This window comes from Amphiura filiformis, chromosome 7 (assembly GCF_039555335.1).
Source record: "Amphiura filiformis chromosome 7, Afil_fr2py, whole genome shotgun sequence".
In the NCBI taxonomy this organism is placed as follows: domain Eukaryota; kingdom Metazoa; phylum Echinodermata; class Ophiuroidea; order Amphilepidida; family Amphiuridae; genus Amphiura; species Amphiura filiformis.
In genome coordinates this window covers 31620261-31646301 of record NC_092634.1, presented here as the reverse complement: position 1 = coordinate 31646301, position 26041 = coordinate 31620261, and the positions used below count along the sequence as shown (strand labels likewise).

At 34.9% G+C, this 26041-nt stretch overlaps 1 protein-coding gene across 1 annotated transcript in view; it reads left to right on the top strand.

Moving 5' to 3' along the window:
• LOC140157025 (uncharacterized) overlaps positions 1 to 26041 on the top strand; it is a 132908-nt gene that overhangs the window by 88263 nt on the left and 18604 nt on the right. The window contains exon 2 of the mRNA XM_072180085.1: positions 25465 to 25552. Within this exon, the coding sequence (XP_072036186.1) occupies positions 25465 to 25552 (88 nt within the window). The remainder of the gene's footprint in view (positions 1 to 25464; positions 25553 to 26041) is intronic.

Below are 26041 nucleotides of genomic sequence, written 5' to 3'. Positions count from 1 at the left end.
AATCACACTATTGTTTATATATTTGCTTTGCTTTTTGATAATAAATTTTTAGTCCAATGCAGCTTTATGTGTCATCTGCAAAGGTTTCTTTAAATGTTTTTATTTAATGAAAAAATGTTGGAATTGGAAGGAAAGTGACGTATAAAGTAATTCCTGCCAACGCCCAGCAAGTCAAGGATTCGCATAAATAAAATGCGATATTACATGTCGTGCGTGTCATGGGTGAAAATGCAAACATTTAACTGGTTTTGTTAAACAAATTAATGGATGAGAAATTGATTTAAACACGTGGGTGACTATAAACACATACATTTAAGCTTCGCACTGCATTTCATGATTAATACGAGGACAAAATTGGATGGTCAGTGACTTTGTCGATTTTAAAAATACCAGAATAAACCTTTGTTGTATTGTTGTTGTTTTTTCCTCTACATATTTCAAAGTTAGTGACATTGGATAAAACTTAAAACCGAAAAAATGTTAAATGTTAAATGTTCAAATCATAAGTTGGCAGGCCAAATGTGTATATTATTAGCCGACTCTGTCAATAGTAAAATTTATCACGTTTTTTTGTGAATTAAGAAAACAAACATGTAAAACTAATATACTTAGTACGAAAGAAACCTCTCAAAAGTCCGTTAAGCATTCGTCGTATGATACCCTCGTCATGTAAAAGCATTTTGTAAGACAAGTAGTTCAATATTCTGCATGCAATACCGATAAGTAGTGAGATTATGCGAGGCTTAATGTGTATGTTAAAACTCCGGTGGTAACCTAAGTCATGTTTAAAGTTTGACTATGAATTTTAAATTGTCGTACATGTACCTTACGTAAGAATACGAGCTATCTGTATGTGGTAATGCAGATCAATCTAGATTATCAAAACTTTTATACACATACGCTGGCGGAACTTCATAGTACATGTAAATGTGTACATTATATAGTGTAGCAGACAGCCAGTAGTATGGTTTGATGTTACACGTAATGACAAAGTTTTGAAAAAAGGAAAAAACTGAATGCGTGCTTTTTTATGAAACAATAATTTTTTGATTCTACATCCATCAGTGTTCGAGAGTGAATCCCATTGTAGGAACTGTTTTTGAATATTAATGTTTAGTTATTTTTAACTTAGATTTTTGTTTCTTTATAATTCATTTTATTCAACTTTTTCTGCATTTTTATGGTAACTTGTATTATATAAACTGTATGCAAATTGAGGGCGCTATTTATATACATTTTTAATTACATTTAGCCAAATAATATAATTTATTCCTTACATTTCATGATAAAAAGGTTTTTGAACATTTCTTTTTTATTTGTCTACCCCTTGTAAAGATGAAAACAAAATTTGAAATAAATAGCGCCATCAGTGTTCATCTATTCTTAATAATGACTAAAGTTTACATTCCGTTAAACAACCGTGTTTTGAGTGAGTAATTTTTAAAATAGACAACCGACCGATCCCTGCAAAAGTGAACAAAGCTGCTGTAATATCATTTGTCGGATGTTGTCTAGACGGGATCTAGAAACAACGCCACATAGTTTACATCAAAATAATTAACATAATATCGATTATGTTAATACATAAGCGTGTAAACGCCCCGATATTCTAATTAGATTATGTCTTGTTTTGAAATTGACGTAATACATCCAGTTATAAGTACCTTTGTGTAATAAACACTTCCAGCCACTTGACACGGCTAATAAAATTTTGACCAAAGCACTGGTTCGTTCTTTACAAAGCAAACGATCATGATCTCATTGGTCAGAATTGCAACTGCTTATTACTGATGACTTTTATAGAGTCACTCATATGGGCACATTATAGACAATGTTCATATCAATCTAAACCAATCTGGACTGAAAATGCCCGTGTGATTATCGCACTATGGATGTTTTACATACACGCAGGTGAACTAACGTCGAGATCATGAAAGAGTAATGCTCAAATTCTACAACAACAATATTGAAAAAAGGTAAACATACTTGAATTTCCATCAGCTATTCCATGTGATTCTTATTCAGTTAAATGACATTTACGAAGTAACAGTACCCAACATGAACTCTAGCAGGTAGTATTTATTTTAAAAATATAAATTATTTAAACAGATACTTTAAAAGGATCTTGGTGTTTGAATTTTGTTTGTGTAAACTTGTATCCAAACTTTTCGCGGGACACGAGCAGGACAATATTGTGTGTATCGGTTTTTAGTAGATTTTTATCAGAACACCTTTATTGATTGAGTATCAACAAAGCTATTGTTTCAATCTGTAGACTGCTTTTAAACATAATCATGGCAATTTAAAAGTTTGACAATATAGAATTCACGTAGTCTGCTGCTATTTTGGCACGCAAGAGGGTACACGGTGAGCACAGACACGTGTTAAACCATGGGTTATAACCACGCGTCTGGGACACTTGAAACGTCCGCAGAGAGGCTCTAAGTAGGATGCTGTTAATAGCGCTAATATCACCATGGGAACGTAGGATTATGTAAACCATAAAACCAGTATGTTGTTTCGCGTGATGAGTAACACGACACCTACCTAATGTTGTGATTTTTTTAAAATTGATGAAAACAAATAGTACAAATTCCAATTTTTGCTCAATATTGCCAGTGTGACTTAAGGGTATACGATTTATTGTTGGTCGAAGCAGCCAAAATATCGATTTTCATTATCTAAATCAATATATTGTTGAAAAATAACACTTTTATGTTTTTACAAAAATTCAGTCTACAAATTAGATACTTGTTCTTGTTCTTAATGAGTTATGTGTGTTTTACAAAAGTGTTGTTGTTTCAGTCTCCTTTACAGCATAGCTTAAGAACCACAGCACCTACTAAAGTTTATCTTCGCTATGAAATGATTAATGCAATTTTTGCCAAAGCTCACTACCATGCGCAAGATGCTGTGAACTACAAAATCGCAACAGTTTAAAATAATTGCTAACCTTAATTGTATCGCTTCTTGATTCATATTGAATTATTTAAATTTCTACATGATTATGTATGTTCTGGGATATCCAGTAGTATTTTGCAAAATAAGAAAAGCGTGAAGAAAATGCGGGACTTACCATCGAGTTTCAATTAGTTTGCGACATGATCACCGGGTCTTCATCAGACTAAGCAGTGATTTGACTGGTATTTTCGTCACGTGATTGTAATTGCCGAATAATTTTTTTCTTGCCAATTACCGTTACATGACGAAAACACCAGTCAACGTAACTGAAAATCGTTGGTGAGACCAGAACATTTATTTTATTGGTATTTTCATTTCTGTTTCAACACATTTCTGTAAATCATTTTGAATCATTAGTTAGCTATTAATAGCGAGCGAAAACGATACATTATGGATATTTACAGTTTTCTACATGCTTAAGCCAACAAATCGCACAGAAACAGTTAATAAACAGATCAAAAACGATCAATTAACGGTTGCCTTGCCAATGAATTATAGATTACATATCAGTACTTTTCAAAGGATCTCTGATTATGGTTCTATTATCATTATCATTAGAAAACGCTTCATTTAAGTGTTATTATTGCAGAAGTAAACACGAGCTGTATGAATGTTTAGACCAATATTACAAGGTAATTATTCGATATTGACCTATTGAAAGTTGTTACTCTAACGTGCAATTATGTATATAAATAATACTAAATGGAAGAGTTTAAATGGTAGACAAATATTGTGGCATGTAACCAGTACCAGCGTCGTGTTAAGTGTTTTCTGTCTGTAACCTTTTATACTATATATATAGAAGAAATCGTGTATTATAAGTCTGCCTGTATTAAAGGTGAAGGATCCTTCGGAAAGGATTGACTTAAAGTATCACTAGGATCCACAACATGCTCATCTATCTGGGGCACAGTTCTTTAATCCCAATACATCTGTACACTCATTGAATGACCTTTGAAAATTTGGATACAAAAACTCATACTCTGCAACTTGAGGTCAAATTTTGCACTATGGATGTTGAATTGAGATTATTGAACTATGCTATTGGGATGAGGCTACTGTGGTCCATAGTGTATGTCTTGGGAAAAAGTAGAGCAACTTTAAACGGATTTATGCTTTGCAGTCACAATCGTCCAGCAATAACACTTCAGGCTATCCAGACCAATTATCATCCATAAAAGTAACTCTCGGGACTTGCAAATTTACAGTAAAGTTAGATTTGTTATCCATTTGGGTATTGGTATCAGGTCCGAAAGTGAAAGGTTCTTAAGGCTTAGAAATTAAGTTAGTTTAATGCTGTTATTTCACGCTCTGGGAATAATGTCCACTTTCCACGTCCTGTGTGTCCCAAAAACAACGTCGAACACAATTAATGGGCTGTTCCATTTAAAATCCACACTGCCCTGTTGAAGATTTTGGAAATATCCGCTACAGGTGGAGTATGAATTTCAAATAGAATGAGCACACTATGTAGCTCTGTTGAATTTCATACACCCTCTGAGAAAGATTCAACCTGGATTTCCCACAGAGGGAGATGACTTGCGAGTACTTCCTTTACTCCATCTGCCCACCTCTTCCTTGGTCTTCCTCTAGCCCTAATTCCTGTTGTTTTGCTGTTATATGTTCTTGCTGCAGGTTGGCTAGGGGCCATTCGCATAAGGTGACCGAACCATCTAACTTGTTGTTTTGCAACATATTCTGTGATTGGTGTGGTGCCCACCATCTTCCTGATATCCTCATTCCTGATTTTATCCCTCCTTGACTTATTAGCTGCTCTTCTTAGGCATCTCATGTCACAGGTGATGAGCTTTTGGGTTGTTCTTTTGTTGAGAGTCCATGTTTGGCACTGGTAGCAGAGAGTTGGGAAAAATATGGCATTGATGAGTTTTGCTTTTGTATCCATCGGTATTGCAGGATGTGTGAGAAGCGGGCCTAGTTGGTAGATAATATTATTGGCCTTTTGACATCGTGTCTCTATTTCTCTGGTGATACTTCCATCCTCAGAAAAGATACTTCCCAAGTACTTAAACTCCTTTGTCTGTTTAAGCTTGCTGTTGTTAATGGTGATGTCAATATCCTTGGGTAATCGACTAACCACCATAGTCTCTGTTTTGGCTATGCTGACTTTCATGCCATATTTCTCACATGCTGCGTTTAGTTTGTTGGTATGGTCTTGAAGTCCTGCTGAATCCTTGTGGATGAGGCTCTGGTCATCTGCAAAGAGAAGCTCATTTATTTCTCCACTAGTTGGATTTGCTTCCTTGGCGATCTTGTCCATATAAATCAAGAAGAGCAGTGGCGACAGCACACAGCCTTGACGTACCCATGATGTTACTGGGAGTTATGCATGATTATGTGTATTATACTGCTCCATAGACAATGTGTTGTAATTTCGTTCTGGTGCACCAGAACGAAATTCAAATTTGGCGATATTTTTGCTAAACGAATTAATCTGCAAGAAATATTTGGTACATAAACATTATGTAGCCAGAGGTATCCAGTGGTGTAAAAATCTCAACTTTTTTTGGGAAAAGTCGGGGGATGAGGCTCACGAAATGCCCCTTTAATATCTGGTTAAGAGATAAGTAAACATTAAATGTGTTTGGTAGTGATGTACGCCCTCTGTGCGGCCAAGGAGTCATATTGTCATGGTAAGGCAGCATAACAGAAGGTGTCTTTCAACGGAGACTGCATTGTCGGAGAAGATTGACTTGCTACGTATTTCTGAAAAAAAAATTGAACAGAGTTACGCAGTCACTATTATCCGGTAACAATACTTCAGGCTATAGATGATGTGACTTCTGACGTCAATGCCTGACAGTATGCGCACGCATCATCACAATTTGTTTTTTGCCTGGCAGTATGCGCGCGCATCATATTTTGTTCAGGGCTCGTGTTTTTAAAACTCCCGCCACATCACAATAAGACTATTAAACAGTGTAGTGGTTGCATGGGGTTCATTCAAGCATAAAGATGATACCAGTCCCTTGCCTTTGTTGATAAACATTGAGGTCACCTCATCTATACAAACTTAGATTTGCTATTCATTTAAAAAAAAGTTATTTTAACCATTTTATTTTAAGCTTTGGGAATAATATCCACTTTCCACGTCCTGGGTGTCCACGAAACCACATCGCGCACTTTTAAATAGCGATCAGGAAATTCAAGATCAGGAAATTTTACGTAGATTAAGAGGTAAGGCTAGGAAGTCTGGTCATAGCTCTGGAGGCTTTATAGTACCACTTAGCATTCTTTTATTCCATTTACTTAAAAGTAACTCAAAGCAACCATTGGCCCCGAGACATTCCAATAATACAAAGACATGCCTTTTAGTTCCTCTGAATTGATTATTTTGTTAGGATTTCATACCAGGTAAATCAATCTCTAAAAGGTTGTTGGCGATTAGACAGAATTATAGCGTCCTCTCTAAGGCACAACGGAAGGCATGTCAAGTTATGCAAAGAAATGTTTTGTAATTTTAGGGGGGAGATTTTTTGAACCCTGTATTTTATAGGCTAGCTTATAGCATCTGTAAGCAAGTTTGATAACTTTCTTTTTTAATTATTTGATCGATCATATATGGCTCGTTTCTTTTACAGTAAAATCTGAAAAGTTGAAGCAAAGATTAAATCGGTGAAAATAATTTCACGTTACGAGCCGCGTGTAACACTATTCTCATTTGGGACGGTACACCTACGCTGAGGTTTTTGACATAATATTTTTCTAGTCTCATTATCCAGAAACACAGCAGCTGAAGGGAGGGAGTATCCCACCATGCATCTGCTTGCTCCATAGCAAATACATACAAAACATAAGTAAGAGCGGCTTAGATATTGAGAGCTATGGATAGTTTCACAATACTTTAGAGATCATATTTTTGCAAACAAAAGTCTTAACTCCCCTGATATAAGCGAGTAATTTAAAGTTGAAGTGAGGGATTTTGTGTACATTTTCTATGGCATGTGCAGTTCTACTGTGGTACTGCAGAGCATGATGGGATACACCTATCTGCTGCTGTGATCCAGACATAGATGTCAACGTTCTTTCACAATTGGGAGCAGTGTTTAACCAATATGTTTGCTTTTGTCATAAAACAAATGTTCACGTTACTAGCCGCGTGTGTCATCATTCCGATTTGGGACAGTAACCCTACTTTAAAAGGTGTTAACTTGCTTGTATTGTGATAAACAGTTTCGAAAATTATAAAATATGTAAGTAAAATATGCACAAGTGGCATTCATTTAAACATGATGCGTCTGGCATCATGCTAATTTGGGACGGTAACCCTACTTTGAGTAGGCTATATGACTTGCTTTTTAATCAGACTAGATTTTTTACAAAATAGTTCAAATATAAGCGATTATGCACAAGTGGCAATGCTTTTACATTGCTTTCAGTGGGTACATAGCGTGCCGTGGTTTGGACAGTCACGTAAAATGGTGGTCCCATGTACCAGAAGAGCAATATCTGAACATGTAAAAGTTGCAGGCCTTTTCATAAAGAGCAGGGGATTAGAACGGGCATGTTGTCTGTCACATTCAGCATTGAGGTCAACTTGCGCTGCCCTTTGGGGCTTGGCAGCATACCGACCCGTGGCGCGCTTTGAGGAATCTGAGTATTCAGAAAGCGTGGATAAATGCAGTTTTCTTATTTTCTTATTATTATTAAACAATTAATGTTCACGTTGTTGTTTCGTGTGGCACCATTCCTATTTTGAGCTTTTGACTTGCTTTAAAGGGTTAAATTATAAACATCTCAAAAAAAGTAACTAACCCCCCTTAAACAATGACCAGTATTCAAAAACGGGTAATTGTATTTCAAATCTGTAAAATGCGTTGGAAGCAGAATTTATTTCTGCATATTTTGACACCTCATTTGCAGCAATTGACTAAATATTGACGTCACAGCGTACATTTAAATCAATGTAACCCAAGATTTGAAAGTTGCAGTAAATTGTATTGATTTTGTATTCAGTGTAATGGAAGGAAATGTGTGTAATGATATCTGACCGGTGTTTTATTGTTTTCTGGGCTATCGTATCAAATGAGAGGTCAAAATGCGCAGAAATAAATTTTGCTTCCAACGCATTTTACAGATTTGTAACACAATAGCCCCTTTTTGAATAATGGTCATTATTTAAGGGTGTTAGTTACTTTTTTTGAGATGTTTATTAGAAATATACATGGACAATGTCATACATTACTTTTTACAATGCGATATTAATATATTGAGGGTTGAGAGCCAGAAAGCCTCAACTCACAATCACCTGCTCCCACAAGATGAGCATAAAGACGCCAGGGCACTATAGAAGATACACTCCATAAATCATGACAAAATGCAATAGAAAACAAAAGACATTGTGAAGGAAATATTGATTTTTGAAGGCAAGCAAGGAGCCAACTTTATGCTCATTTTGTGAGAGTTGGTCATAGTGAGTTACGGCCTTCTTTTTGGATATGTCCAAAGAGTGATTACAGCAACAGAAATATGTCTGAATGATCTATCGCTATTAAACAAAATGGTACATTACTACTGCAGATAAGGTTAGATTTCTTGGAATGCAAATTTAATGCATCAAAATAGATCTTCTCAAATTTCATGTTGATCACGTGACAACATAAATGTCATTTGAAAGGTTCAATATACTCCCTATTGAGATTCTAATCATTGGTTTAATGTGGAGTCCCCACCCGTGTTAGAGATAACAAGTTATGGGCCATCAAAGACATTTAGTGCGGAAATCAGGCAAGCTAGGCTCATTTTGAGTACCGATATGAGATTCAGGCTCTTACGGCGCATAGCTTCATATCACATTACTGCCTATATGAAGTATTCGACGTTCATGAATGGCATATGTGAAACTGTGACAGTCGTAGTTGTGTTTAGTGCATTATACGAGTTTTTTTACGCAGCAGTCACCTGCTCATGCAATCGGCTATTCCTGTTGAAAACCATACACCCCCTTTAGAAGACATGAAATTAATCTCCCGCACAGGAAGTGTAGATTTCAAATTAAATCACCCATTCAGGTAGCCACGCTTGAAATTCACGCTCCTTGTGTGGAAAATAATTCTACTGGAAATGCCCAATATGATTACAAAGTACAAAAGACTGTAAGAAGAACATTACTGATAATTATAGCTGATAGGCAAGATTGTGTCGTTTTAAATGAAAAATTCGTTGCTAGACTATATATAATGTGCCCTTTCCTAATGCAATCAAACACATCTGGTGTAGACACTGAACTAGGGGAGACATGTGGACAACGTTTTATTTGCTCTTTGCAATTTAGAAGATCCAAATTCATTGTTTCTGTAATGTTAGTCTATAATCATACGAATGTATTTCGGAAGTGTGTTGGTTCAGAACATGATAAACCTGCCAGAAATATTATGACATTCTATGAAGGAATTAATTCACGCTTGGGCCCCTCTCCACCTCTACCCACCCGAGTACTTTCTTTGCTTATTTCGACTTTCAAATACGTTGCAAACTACAAAAACTGTCAACTAGCAAATAGGTTAATTGTATGCATGCAGCAAGGTATCAGTCTTTGACTTGATTCCAATGCGTCGGTGTATGGTAAGTTTATAATACGCTGACTACGTCTTTACAAATAAAAGATTTATTATTCTGTAATAATATTGATTTCATCTTAGATTCAACAACTTTGTTTAATAGAAAAAACTAGCAGCTAGCTTAAGAATACTAATGCATATTTAGTATCATTTGAATACATTTTACTTGTTTTTTACACAATAATGATAACAAAAGTTAAATTTTGCATTTTTTGAAGTAGTATAATGTTTATCCTGACTAATTAATTGTATTTGATTATATAATAGTTAATTTATGATTTGTAATTATAATACCGAGTTTACGAGGGATGTTGCCAATAAGGCCAATGGCAATGACAATAACTTAGATCCACTGAAGCGTTGTTATAGCCTTTTTGGTCTCGTTTAACCATTATATAAATCGAAGGTTGAGAGCCAAAAACTCACAACACGGTTGTTTGATGTGATCATTTATTATTTTTTAACAAAACATTAATATAATGTTCAATTTTAGACCTGAATAATACCAACAGCTATCACACTAATAAACTGTATATTACACATATATTGTGTAGCAATTTTTAACATAAATGTTTGTTTCTTTATCAAATTATTCATTTTTTTTCTCCTTTTTTGTGGTAATTTTAATTCTATAAACTGAACATTTGTTAGCAAATTGAGGGCGCTATTTACATATATTTTAAATTCAAATTAGTCAAATAATATGAGTTATACCTTACATTTAATGATAAAAAGATGTTTGAAAATTCCCTTGTCATCTGTTAGTCTGTTTGCTAATGTTCTAATGCCATTTTACAAGACCTTGTAAAGATGCAAACAAGATTTTAGAGAAATAACGCCAACATGTATTCAACTTTTCTTTAAAATGACTCAGTTTTACATGCCATCAAACAACCGTGACAATCATAAGCTCCCACAAAATGAGCATAAAGTCGCCGGGGCACTATAAAAGATACATTCCATTCATCATGACAAAATTCAATAGAAAACAAAAGACATTGTGGAGGAAATATTGATTTTTGAAGACCGAACCAAGGAGCCAACTTTATGCTCATTTTGTGAGAGTTGGTTATAGTTTAAAGCTTTCTGGTTCTGAACCCTCGAAATATATAAGTCAGGACGAATTCGTGTCATTTGTACTTGATGCCTTTATGATTATTTTATCTTCCGACTCAGAGATTGGTATTCGTGGTACACACACACACCCCCACACACGGAACTAACGTGCGGCCATAATGTTCCCAGCAAACACAAAACGTTTTCGACATCATTCGCAAAAGGTTATAAAAGGTTGTCAGAAAACGTTTAAATGTCGGGTTATATAAAGGGTATATTAAGAGTATAAAACGTTTTCATAACCTTAAAAACATTTTTGATAATCTACTGCTCAGCAAACAAAAATGTTTTACAGAAAACGTTTAAATGTCGGGTTATATAAAGGGTATAAAAACGTTTTAATAACATTCCAAAAACATTCTTGAAAACTTGATACAAAACATTCTAAACAGAATGTTATTTTGGGGTTGAAAAAATATTTTGCGAAAAATGTTTGCCCAAAATATTTTCAATAACGTTTTAAAAACGTTTTCATGACCTTTATATAACCCGACATTTAAATGTTATTAAAAGGTTTTGAAAACAACATTTTAAGAACATTTCTGTGTTTACTGGGTTCAAATATTTTAACATAATGTTATTTAAGTATTGACACAATATTTGCCAAAAATGTTTGCAAAAATAGTTTTCAATAACATTTTTTGAAAACAGTTAAACATATTGTTGTAGTGTGTTTTCATACAAAACGTTTTAAAACGTTATCATGACCTTTATATAACCCGACATTTTAATGTTATTAAAACGTTTTTACCTAAACCAAAAGCCAAAATATAACTTATTTAAAACGTTTTTAAAACGTTTTTGTGTTTGCTGGTTCTTACTCAATCAAAGATTAAGATTGTACTGTTAACAAGCTTTAGTGCCCTGCTTGATCTTCACTTATCTTAAGTTACCAAATTTCTTTACCTTTATCCACCACTGTTGCCTTTCATAGCGTCATGATAAAATGTAACCTTCTTTCCTGGGCGAGTCGGGTAGCCTCACTCATGGTAATTCCATGTCTTGCGAGTTAATCCTTTACTACATCTGCCCACCTCTTCCCGGGTCTTCCTCTAGCCCTAGTTCCTGTTGTTTTGCTGTTATACTTTCTTGCTTTAGGTTGGCTAGGGGTGTGGTGCCCGTCATCTTTCTGATATCCTCATTCCTGATTTTATCCCTCCTTGACTTATTAGCTGCCCTTCTTAGGCATCTCATTACACATTGTGATAAGCTTTTGAGTTGTTCTTTTGTTGAGAGCCCAGGTTTGCCACTGGAAGCAGTGTGTTGGGAAAATTGGTATTGCAGGATGTGTAAGAAGTGGGCCTAGTTGGTAAATGATATTATTGACCTTTTGACACCATGTCTCTATATCTCTATTGATACTTCCATCCTCAGAGAAGATACTTCCCAACTCATTTGTCTGCTTTAACTTGCTGTTGTTAATGGTGATGTCGATATCCTTGGTTAATCGGCTAACCACCATATTCTCTGTTTTGGCTATGCTGTCTTTCATGCCATATTTCTCACATGCTGCATTTAGTTTGTTGGTATGATCTTGAATTCCTGCGGAGTTCTTGTGGATGGGGCTCTGGTCATCTGCCAATAGAATCTCATTTATTTCTCCACTTGTTGGATTTGATTTCTTGGCGATCTTGTCCATATAAATCAAGAAGAGCAGTGGCGACAGCACACATTCTTGGCGTACTCCTGATGTTACTGCGAACCACTTTGATTGGTCACTTCTGGTTCTCACCATGCATTTAATGCTGTCTTTATTTAGAGCTCTGACACTCTCTACCAGTTGACCTCTTATACCATAGCCATCGATTACAGCCCACAACTGTTATCTATCCACCCGGTCAAAAGCCTTTTCTTGGTCTATGAACAAATTACCAGATTAGGACTGACTATTTTGCAACACACCTAATTTGGTAAAAAGCCTATCTTTGAGTTGCATCATTTTACCAAATCAGAGCTGCTACCCATGCCTACCCATATCTTCACATGCCACATAATATCGCATTGAAAAAGACTTGTGTAATTACTTGAAAATACAGTTTCTGTGTAATTTGGATGGGCAGTTATTCCCCATATTATAGGAAATAATGATAAGTATTCTTATTTCCACGTGGTTATCAGGATCAATTTCAAAACACTGTTTTGGTGCTTTAAGAACAATGGTTATTTACACATGTTTTATTTGGTATAGTATTCTCCGTTCCTTCTTCGTAGGTAGTATTATTAAAAGCTGCAAATAAAACAAAACCACTGAATGAGGTAGAAAAATTATGTTTCCTCCCGTTATTACACAGTTAAAACACTGTTTAAAAGTTTAAACAGCGCTGAATAAAGGATGAACTGAACAGCCAGTTGAGTTGCTTAAAATATTGTTTTTAAACAATAACATTTTAAATTCTTAAAAGAATTTTAAATAAGTTGTTTAATTATTTTTAAGCAACCGGCTGTTCAGTCTACTCGTTAATCAGCGCTGTTTAAACGTTTAAGACAGTTTTAACAGTGGGTATCGACTATCAACAGTTTGTTACCAGTAGCACATTAAAAAAGAAAAGCATTTTTGGTGCGATTAATTGCCATCATTGATTTAAAACAGAAGACAATGGAAGTCAATATAATTACTGTCAGCCTGCTACGTTTTTTGCTTAAGTATTTTTTTGTAATTTTTAGAAAAAAATACAAAACATGGTTCAAGCATGCATTTAAGCATATTTATTCACCAATCTTTGCACAAGAACAAATGATAATGATACAAAATGAAAGGGAATAATCCGCACTAATTAAGGTGATTACGTAACTGATGCATACTTGAACCACATTTTGTTCTTTGTTCTCAAAATTACAAAAAAAAATCACTTAGGCAATTAGCGTAGCAGGCTGACGATATGCGACTCATCATTCCATCTAAACCTGCTAGTTTTTCTGGTATTTTGTTTTTACAATGACGATTCTGAACAGGATATGACATGCGCGAGACTGCCCATTTCATCTAATAATAAACAATTAGTGTCCAATAAGACATTTGTGGTGCTTAACCTGTAAACCGAGTATGACTATATATTGAACATGCGCAAACCAAAGGTTAGGATTGGTTAAATAGATAATGCTTCCTTATTATTCTACCAGGTACATGTTGAATATCTTAAACCAGATACCAGCTTCCACCACGTGAACTGTACTTCACGTGTTGGTATATGGGTCAATTACCTGGTCCTTAGTTAAGTTAATGATTAAAACTTATTAGTTTTGCCATTGAGTATTCATGGTATCGACTTTGTTTTGTTTTGGTGTGGGAGGATAGGATTAGCTGTGGGTTTTGATATCATTTCTTATACATGGTAACCATGGTAACATAATAACCACTGATTTTAAGCTCCTTGTCCTTAAAAGTTGGTATAATATACTTGTCGTATTTCATGATTTCTTGATTGTTGCCGGCTTTTCTTGAGTACAGTTAAAGCCATATTGTAGCATTTCTATAACTATAGATTAGTGTTTCTTTTCCATAAAATGTTAGCTTTTACTGTCAGATATATCCCCTTTAAATTTAATTTTGAGCCGAACAAGTGAGGTAAAGTAATGAAATTGGAATTTACTACCAGCGCCAATGCTTGCTACTCCCGGCGCGGTTGTAATACGGTACGATCCTTTGATATGTGTATGTATAACCGACCAACACGCCGTGCCGTGTACATACTGTATCATTAACATCCCATACGTGTTCGACTAATATTTCCATTAAAACGCCTATTAAAACGGTTTATCATATCAGATTTTGACAAAACTTCTTGATTTTTGCAGGGTATCTTTGTATTAAAAACATATGATAGGAAAATGTGCTTGGTTATGTGTTGTTTTTCGTTTGTTTGTTTGTGTTTGGTAATTAAAATGTATACGTATAATATTATATTAGTTACTTATTTACCTCAGTAATTCGTTACTTATTTGCCACAAAAACAGGTCAACTGATTCAATCAATCAAATTTAAGAAAGAAGAATATACATTTTAATAAAATAATGCATTCATCACACTGGCATACTCTTCATCCGGAGCGGCAAACTGGCTATCTCCTACGATCATTATCCTCTTATTATTCCCAACAAGGTATTATTTAACAATATTTACCATAAAATACGTGTTTAAGTGATACTTTGGGAATTTATACATGTAAAATTTGAAAATAAGATCTCTCTTAAGATTACATGTATCTTATTATTGTATAAAAAAAAAGCCATGTCATTAACTTATTTTGCGTTCATGCTAATCGGGATATCAAAGACACATTATAAAGGTTGTGTATACAATTTCTTTCTATTCTTTCTGAAGAAATAAAGGAAGGAAGGAAGAAAGAAAGAAAGAAAGAAAGAAAGAAAGAAAGAAAGAAAGAAAGAAAGAAAGAAAGAAAGAAAGAAAGAAAGAAAGAAAGAAAGAAAGAAAGAAAGAAAGAAAGAAAGAAAGAAAGAAAGAAAGAAAGAAAGAAAGAAAGAAAGAAAGAAAGAAAGAAAGAAAGAAAGAAATGAAGGAAGGGATAAATTCCTGGTACAATAGAGAATCAATCTTGTAATAATAAGTCAAAATGGGTACCTGGAATCAGAGTATTGCCTCTCCAATAATACGCGAGTAATTAGATGCTTAAACAATGCTTCTTCAATACCATTTCACCTGATACATTTAGTCATCTTGTATAACTTTGCGATTGTTTTTGCTTTTGCTTGTATCAATAACGCGTAATCGAGACATTTGATTAATTAATTGCAAAACAACACAGGAATGAGTGAATTATCATGATAACATTATTGACTTTTCCTACTTATAGTAAATGAAGAAAGAAAACACTTCATTTTAACAGAATCAGTTACTTTTTGCTGTTGAAGACCCATTTCATCAACATTATACGAACGTACATTATATTGTCTCAATAGTTCCTACTATAGAACTTTGATAATTAATTGCAAATGAACATATAGCGAATGACTTAACCTGTTTCATCAAAGAACAAACACATATCACTTCACGTAATCTATTCACCCACTTGGTATCTTTCTTCTGCTGTTATTCTGGTATAAAAACGGAAGTTCTAACACGTGCTCCTATATTCACGTGGTCATATTGTATATACATCTTGACCATTGATCGTAGTGTTGTGAACGTTTAGGCCAAAATGTCTTACTCTTGTGGATTGCTAGTTATATCAACATCAATTTTACATATGTAAGTGTCCAGATTTTTCTTAACGAAAAATTCCTAAGCAATATAAGCGATTGAATAATACAAACAGAGGAAGAGGCTTACGCATCATACACTGTAACATGGAAACATTCAAACATTACAAACTAGAGCACAAGATCAAATTAATGATGCTTAATCGCTAATCTATCAATAATCAGGGGAAAGAATAATTACGCATCGCACCCTAGCACATTTAAACGTGAATTTACAAATGGAAACATAACATGCATAGCCAGATATACCAGAGTAAAAACTCCGGACATACCTGCCTGTGCGGGGACTTGAACCCCATACCTCTCGCTTGTCGGGCGAGTGCTCTAGCACTGAGCTACACAGACTGTCCCTGATAAACAAGACTCAAGTCTGGTACTTATGGATATGGGCAATCAAGGGTAAGCAGTACAAACAACACATTACATACCAGTGCACGAGATCAATTACGCTTATCCGATCAATTAATGATGCTTACTGGATTGAATAATAATTTGCATGCGTATAAATCAAAGACGCTTACCGATTCCACCATTTGTCTTTCTCAGTTTCTGCCACACTATAGGGACTTTTTGTAAAGCATACTTTCGAACTGTTAGGATGCTATTATCAATAGAGTGCGATAGCCATAGGCTTCAACATTAGAGATATTTTCACAAAATATCAAGAGCTATCTCAAGAAGTCATGAACCAATTCAATTCTACCAATAATTCAAGGCTTGTTTGTACTCATTTTAATGCATCTTTCATGCTGATTCCAAATATGCATCAAGAAAATGTACAATTCTCAATTTTGAATTTAAACCTGTCGTCTGCAGTCGACACCATTTGGTTGTCTATTTTAACAGTCTTTAAAAAGGCTGTTTAAAATAGACAACCAAATCAGTTGCTTCATTTAACATGCTTGCACAGACTATATACCTATAGGAACCAATAAGTTGAAATGTTCATCAAAATTACTAACTACAGTTACTAAAGACAACTAATTGTAACGTTATTGAAAACAATGAAGTACCTGACTTCGTATTTTAGTCACAACAAAACTCAGAATTGATTTATTTCGACAACCGACTCCACATACAGTGCTTCTTATTCTAGATACAGACTAGAAATCCCATACAGCTTGGTATTTGTGTCAAATGCGTTTTAAGTCAATGTCAATTTTGAAAATCACTCCCTGTACCCGTATAAGGGCAAGGCTTATTTCTTGCGCATATTTCTCTATGATTCTTTTGTTGAAACGTTTTGGGACGATTTAGAGCCACGTCAAGGGGTTGTAAACCGTGGTTTTACTTTTTAAAAACATAAATGAACCACTAAACCAACTTGATTATTTATCTCTCCAACTCCGTAATTGGGCTATTCCATTTGAAATCCACTCTACCCCTGTGGAAGATTTCGGAAACATGTTCCACAAAGGGAGTATGAATTTTAAATATAATTAGCACATTAGGCAGCTCCATTTGAATTTCATACACCCTCTGAGATAGATTCGACCGGAATATTTCACAAAGGGAGGATGAGTTTCAAATTGAGCTGCTAATGTGTTAATTCCATTTGAAATTCACACTCCCCTGTGGAAGATATTTCCCAAATCTTCCACAGGGGTAGTGTGGATATTAAATGGCATAAGAGTACAAAATCCGCAACTCACATCCCATTTCGTCATTGAATGTAAGATAATGGTAAATCTCGTATAAAAAGGACAAATTGCAGAGAAAAAGGCCAATAACACTTTTAGCTCCTTCAAGTGTGAATAAATTTATTCACATCAATTGATTATTTGATTGATCCCAGTGACTGACTGTTCCGTTGTCCCTTTTCCTGTATTTTCAACGACGCCCCAGGTTCAAGACCCATCCATGAAACCCGTCTTCACATACGCCCCAGGTTTTGAGTTGCTGTCGGTTCATCTACGCCACTTCTCACTCCGATTGCCCGTGAGATTAATTTAAAGACAATTAGTTTAGCCACATCGAGCTAGGCGAAGCTTGCACTGTTGGAAACGTGTTAATGACCTCAGTATTAGACTTCTAAAAATATCCACGGTTAGGAAAAAACACATTATGTCTCAGAACTTGCAAAGATTTTAAAATTTAATGCGGGATACGGTTGTTTTCCTCTTTTTTATAATTCAAACTCATCAAAATAAGATTAAAGGAAGTCCCCGGCACTCACAAAAATCACGTGGTTTTATTTAAAACAAACTCATATTGACCATTAAAAACGAATAAAAGCAGCCGCCTCTCAACACGTGATATTCAAAATTGCTGGGCGCCGCAATTGTCTAGTGCAATGACATCCCAGTAAGTCAATGAAGGCTGACGACAATTGAGCACAAATAACCATGACGTCATCGCGGGAAATTTTGAATATCGCGTGTTGAGAACCGGTTGCTTTATTCGATTTTATGGTCAATATGAGTTTGTTTTACAAATAAAACCATGTGATTCGTACTTGATAATTATTTTTCTAACATATAAATATAATATTGTGATTGCCGAAGAATTCCTTTTTGATGCTCAAACTTTTCAAAAAACAAATGTATTTAAATCATATTTTTGTTTTACTTCTGTCGTACTTAGACGTTATAGATAGAATAGAACTCCAAAATAGTCGTCTGGGTTATTTCACCTTATCTTGTGTTTTTGGCTTAAAATGTACAGTTACATCTATTTATTATAATTTCAGCATTGTCACTAAATTTTAATGAAATTGTTCAAAGTCATAAAAGGTCCATATTACGTAATGATCATCCATTTTTGATTACATATAGCATCTGTTTCTTTTAAATTATTCACTGACAAAGGCAGCAAAATCTGATACCACCTCCATACTTACTCTCAACAGAAACTTACTTGGAATTTTACACACGTGCTGGTAAAAAAATATCCAAGACAGGTTAAATTCACTTTTAATATAAAAATTGAACTAACCTTAATTTTTTGTGCAACAAGTCCTTATCTGGAACAATCCTGAAATGTCATGATGGACTTGCCCATTTAGTGACCTTAGGTTGAATCAGGGTATTATATAAATATGGCAATTCCAGTCCCTGATAACGTCAAAACATTGCATTGGAATCCACACACGTTTGGAACAACGATGAAGAGGATACCCCTGTTTAATAGAGGAGGTAAGCCAAGACAAACACTAGATCGTGGTCAGTTGATTTTCGTGGAGAAAGTCAGTTAAAACTGTATCAGAAACAGGATCGTACTTTCCTTGGGTGTAATCCGCCGCTAATATATATCGTCAGCCTACTACGCTAATTGCCTAAGTCATTTCTTGAAATTTTCAGAATAAAGTATGAATATGGTTTAACCATGCATTTAAATATATTTATTCACAAATCTTTGCACAAGAACAAATGATTATAACACATGAAAGGGAATAATCCCAAGTAATTAGGGTTATTACGTAACTGCTGCATGCTTGAACCACATTTGTACTTGACGATATGCTGCATTGGGCTATTCCATAAAAGGAAAAAAATTACCCTTCTATTCTTTCTGAAGAAATAAAGGAATAAATTTAGGAAATATTGAATTTTAAATTCATACTCCCCCTGTTCCAAAATCTCCCACTGGAAGAGTGCAGACTTTAAATGGATCAACACATTAGCCACATTGATAATAACATCTTTTATTCTACCAAGCAGAGTTTAACGAGTTAATTAATACCCATGTGGGGAAAACAAAATGAGTCGACAAAATACGATCTACTATGAAATTCACTTATAAAGGATTTAAAGTATTAATTAATATTTTACGTGGGTTGATACCAGAAATGGTAACGACCCATTTTTGCAAGTCCAAGTCATAAGACATTAGTTACATGTAAGTTAGTACTTACCACTACAATTCAAATAAATAGGTGCCAACAATAACGATTCACCAAAATACTTGTGGAAGGACCATGGGGGATGGAGGGTGTTTTTTTTTGTAAACATAGTTGAAGAACAAACAATGATTTTCTTTGGAAACATCTTGCCAAACTCCTGAACTAAATGACCAATCTTACCATATTAGGTGATCCAGGTTATTTCTGATTTATTTCATAATGTACGTAAAATACACCCAAGGTTGTAATTGAAAGTCCCTTCCAGTTTACACATTGATGATACCTTACTTTTGATTGCTGTTCTCGCCGTTAAATTTTGATTGAATAAAAAATAATAATGTACAATACTACGCATATTTTGAATGTAAATCAAGCGATCATGCCATAGTATATTTTGATAAATAAAAATATATTATTAATCATAATCATAATGAACGTATTCAGTTGAACTCGAAATTACACTGATTATTTATTACATCAAAATACTAGTGAATGGTTATAAAAAAGTTTATATAATTATATTAGTAACAGTAACAGTAAAGTTTACGTGGGCTTATATTATAAAGCTCACTTCAATACTGAGTAAATCTGATTTTAGAATATGCCAGTTTATTAATCGTGAAAGCCCGACAAACAGAGGGAGTACAGTGACTGAAAATATCAGATGTGAAAATCTATCAATTGTGCACATATTATACAAAATGCGCAAAGGGTAAGTGGACTACGGAAATGCATTTGGTCCGAATTTAAGAGTAGCCATATTATGCAAAGCATTATCAATTATGTCAATTATGTACATAAGATAAGATGATTCTCGGGTTAAATCAGTGCAGTAAATCCAGTAATAACGTTCCATGCTCTAAACTGAATTATGCAACGGCCAGTTGGAGGGTAGGGGCGATATATATTTTTTTTTTCATTCCACTCAAAAATAGCAGTGTACTTCTTTTAAAATACATCGCTTTGATAGGAAATGAGTCAATGAAGCTAATAATTGCATTTGTAAGTCTTTAGCTTTTGAGCTAATCCAAATAATGTATCAAAAAGAAAGGTTTTGGCATTTTCACCCTCTAGCATGTATAGAAAAACCTCTTATATCAAGTCGTGTGATTTCCTTTATAGAACCCATACCATTCCTCTTGTGTGTAAGCTTTATTTGTCTCAATATGTGAGTTCAAACACCGCTAGGTCAAGCTCCCGTCCAACTCGCATTACGCCTCGGGGCTTACATTTGTCTAACTATTCAAAATCAATTTCAAGACAATGATAATTATTATTGTTTATTTATATTATGTAAAAATTAGATACATCAGCATGAGAATAAAGTAATACAACTTAAATAGGTTGCGTTTCTATTATTGCCAGATAAAACTTCACGCTGCTTCATTGCAAATTTAAATAGGTTTTACCCGAGGTTTTACCCCACTGTAATTGGCCATTTAATAGTGGGTGACGTTCTCAGTAAGAAAATGTACGAGGAGACTATTTACCGGGTATACTGATCTCCCCACTGTGCGAGCAGAAGAAACGACATATAGTCTATTTATCTACCTCCAGTCAGCGGCACTAGCTTTGAAGTTCAGCATGTTCTGCATTAGCTTGGCGTTATTTGGTACGTGTACATGCTTTTACACGCACGATCAAAGTGGCGCATATGTATACGCCAGAAACAACGCTAAGCCAACGCAGCACACGTTGAACTTCAGAGCTGGTGAAGCTGACTGCTGGGGGTACTATAGTTATAAATATGAAGAGCATAAAATCGCAGTGATGCGAGGTGTACAGTATAAACACGTTGAATATGTTTTTGTCAAGAACAAGTCTATAAATGTGCAAACTGTAAAGAAATAGTAAAGAGAAATCTGTGATATGCATAGCCTTCACGAACGCGACACCTGTTCTATCCGAAGTTAATTTTATTAACCTAGAACTAGCGACACAAATTATAAATATTACTTGCGTGCCCCGAAGGGAAAAGTATAATAAAATTTGCTTATTCGCTGTGACCTTTATATGACCCATGGTTTACTTTATTTATTTATTTAATTTTTATTTATTTTATTACCCAAGACCTGCCAGATATCGCAAAAATAGCGTTTGACTGATGTCATTTAGTGTTTACGGTTTATCATTCATATTTGCTTTGAACGCTATAATTGGGTCAACTCACAATGTCGTTAATATTTGCTGACGCGCAGATATTCCTTTTTCCCTTTTTTTTTTTATAGTGGTCTTCTTATATAATCATTGCCTAGCCCCTTAAGTATTTTTTTTTCACTTTGACAAAAATGTATGCATTTTTCATAGAACATAATAAAATATATATGATAAAAAGTCTATTTGCGGATACTTTTCATGCTCCTTTAACTTACACTCTTCAGTCCTTGTCAAGTGTACAAACAAAATGGATGCCTGATGAAAATGTATACTCAAGATGCACTTCACACTTAACTAAGCATACTTGTCAAAGTTGTTCTTACTCCTTTCATCACATATGCAGTCCTCGAATCCAGGAGTCCTACAGGGTGTATCAAAATGATTGGTACCCATCAGTTTCTAAGCTAGTGATTATGGACAAGACTACCACAACAAATTGTAACATAGGAGCTACCTTATTTATAGATGAATATTGTGGGCATTTCAAGAGGATCAAATGCTGCATATTGAAGAACAGGCTTGTCAATAAACACCAAAAACTGATGGGTACCAAACATTTTGATACAGCCTGTACGTCATCATTCAAAGATGACAATACATGTTGCATGTGTTTATACATCGGGATGTTTGTGGTTATACTTCGCCCTACTGAGGCAACAATTTTAACACGAATTACGAAGTCGGGTGGGGTACCTATTGCACACATAGCAACATAGTTTTCTATATTCAAGGTCACACGTCCACTGTTATTAATGGTACCTATGTATAGCTATGGGTCTCTTGTATCTAATGATACCACAATTAGTACAAACATAACCCAAGAATGTTGCTATGACGTCATAGAGTGAGCGCGCCCTCCAAAACTTGGACAATACTAATGTAAAAAAAACTATATGCGCAAAAGTAAAAGCAAATCCCACGAACTGGACTTCACGGTCGACTTTAAGGGCCTGCCTTACCCCAAGGTTTTGAGTTAAAATCACGCAAATGAACCCATAGGGTAGATCTACGACTAGCTTAGGTCATGTGGGTGTTTTAAAAGGGGCAAAGGGGGACAGCTTTCACCAGTGAGAAGTCTTGCCCCTTTTTGCCACCCCCACCCTTTAAAATGCTTTGTTTTTGTACTTTTTAGTTCATTTTTGACAATATTCGTCAACTTTTGCCCCTGCAAAGTTTGCTTGTCCCCTTTCCCGCTCTGAAAAAGTGCTCCACTGAGTATAATCGGTACCACCATCACTTTCTTTACCTTCGTAGGACGATGGTTCATTAATCATGTAGCGGTTCCTCTTTCTTTTTAGGGTATGGAAAGGCAACTATAGCTGCACCTGGAACTCTATGGAAAGTAGCATGTAATTTCTAGTTTTATATTTAATTCCAAACACAGATAAAATAATGGACAGTTTAAATTATATGTTAAGACTTAACTATTAAAGTAATGATAAAAAATGGTAAAAAGTTACGTGGTATTAAATCATCGTAATGCTCAAACGAAAACAAAACAAAATCGTGTCCGATTTTCACGTGTTGTTGTTGTTGTCCAATAGGTAAATAACATTAGCTAATAGTAAAAGCCAGAATCATTGTGTGTTAGGAGTCAATAGGCAAGGAGTTCCGGTAAACTATTAGTTCATCTGTTCTAGGTTATGACTTGTCATATGTAAATTGTTAAAAGAACAAACGAGAAAAAGATTATATGACGACATATCAGAGCTATGCCGTTCAGTGTAACTCAACACATGCATTGCATATGCTTATGAAAGTATATTTTCATTGTTGTTGTTTTGTGTGTGTGGGAGGTGGATATGTGGGGTGGACAGGGGATGTAGAGTATAATCATGCTTATGTGTGTTCAGTTGAAATCCATTTTAAGAGTGCATTATTTATTTGTTTCGTTTATTTACCTCAGCTAAGTTTTTAACATTATTACCAAGTACCTAGCCACGACTACCCTGTGGTATCGCTCAAATCCTATGAATGAACCATGTTCATACATACCCAACATTCTGAAAATTGTTAGCAATTCAATACAAATGAAAATAAGGGTTTACAAGTTTAAAAACATTTCCATACCGTTTTCCTTCAAAAATTGAGAGAAAATGAGTAGGCTTACTTGCAGGAGCAGCTCGGCTCATGAGGTCAACGGCCGGGAGTCAACGCGTTATCTTTTGCGCTCCGCGTGAGATGGGCGCGGTGACATGCGCATGTACGCAACACTAGCAAATCGTGGGTTGTGTTAATTGGGTTCCAACGCTGCGTGACGCAGCTTGTTTATGCCCTGCGTAATGGTCATAAACGGAATTTATGACCAGCAAAAAACTTTCCAAATCCAATCAGAAACGTCGTTATATCGTGAGTATGTATGAATTAATATTAATATCCATTTAAAATTGAGACTTTAGCTTCTAAATTGTGCCCGTATCAACACTCGAGCTTCAGAAGTGCTTCCTTTTGATTGTATGAAGAATCAAGTGGTAGACGGATGTGTGGTGAAGTTTATTAATGTTACACAAACACTACTGATATCACAACATACGACTTTATTGTACAGTGAAAACATACTCCAATAACAAAAAGAAAACATTATAAAGACAATTTCAATGCAATAAATTAAAACTAAACCTGTTCCAGAAGTCATTGTGTTCTTTCGATCAATTTGCGTACAACAATAAATGTCACAAATTGTTCCTATAATTACCCCTGCGTGCGCATTTTTAAAAGATGTCAATGATGTATGCGCATTTGTACTTTCATAATAGATTACTTACTAAATCAAGAGATCTGTGTAATGACGATATATACTAGTTATTTAAACTTTGTTGATATTAGAGAAACGGTCTGACTACATGCCTTTGTAATGACAACGTGAATTGGCCAACACGTGGCTAAATACGTATGCGTTGTCGTATAGTATAACCACTGCTAGGACCAATTTCCCTCAGTTATACCATGGGTTCGGAATCAACAACACTCTAAATAATGGGTAAGATCGTGTAATTATGTTTCTTCAAATCAGAGGATTATTTTTGGGAGATTTGATTATGAGGACCTACTGGAATTCTTCTGAAATGCTGAACAACTATTAATAATCACTGGACCAATAATTATGTGTGCTTGGATTAACATTTTTTGTGCAGAATTTCTGAATTATGGTGGTTGGAAAAGTAGCAAAATCTGATTTTCATAATTTTAGACGTATGGACTAAATCAGCCATCGTTGGCAAAGATGTAGATTGGACGACTGTGTAACTCTAATATAGAGTGGACGATACTCCAACCGTAACCCTAATCTCCTAACCTTTATCATAATCCTATCTCAAATTATAACCTTAATCCTTACCCTAACTCTAACTCTAACCCTAATCTAACTCTAATCCTAACCATAACCCCAATTATAAATCTTATCTTAAGCCAGCCCTAATCCTGGCTCTATTAACTTTTATCACTTGGGGTGGCTGCAGTTGTTTGATCTACTAGAGCTATTTTGTTACCATTATGTGCCAAGAATGGAAATATGTTTTGACCTTGCAAAGTATCTCTGTGACCGCATAAACCTTGATTCTGAACCATTTTGGTATTTTTGTGTGTTTTCTACAGGTTTGAGCGCACCAAACAAACTTCTAGTTGTCTCTGTAATGGTTGTTTTAGGATGCTTTGCAGTAACGGCATTAGCTCTTCGAATAGGGTAAGTGATACCAAACATTGTTTTTATTTTGTTAATCTTTTTATTGCCTTGTTTGTGATATTCTGTAATGATTTGTGATAAGTTCCGAAAAAACATACCAACAGAATATGAGGTACACATTTGTAAAAGATTCATACTGTATAAAGGTTGTCAACTTTTCGAACTTAGGTTTTTGTTGGTTTCGGTTATAATACTAATGGAAAAGGCAATTGTTCAATATTTATTTTTTAATATTAATGTATCCTCATTTAATGCTATTTTATAAGAAGAATTCCTTACATTTATGTCTCAGAACCGCATTATTGTAATATACGTTCACAGGTGTACGAGGTACAAAACAATGCTGGTGTCATTGTAAAGCTTATCTACAGATGTATCAAAATATCAAATATAATACGTTGATATGTTCCTGGTTCTGTAGCAGTAGATCATAGTAACATTATGCGAATGCAAACCACTCACAGTATATAGACCGGGAACTAGATATTA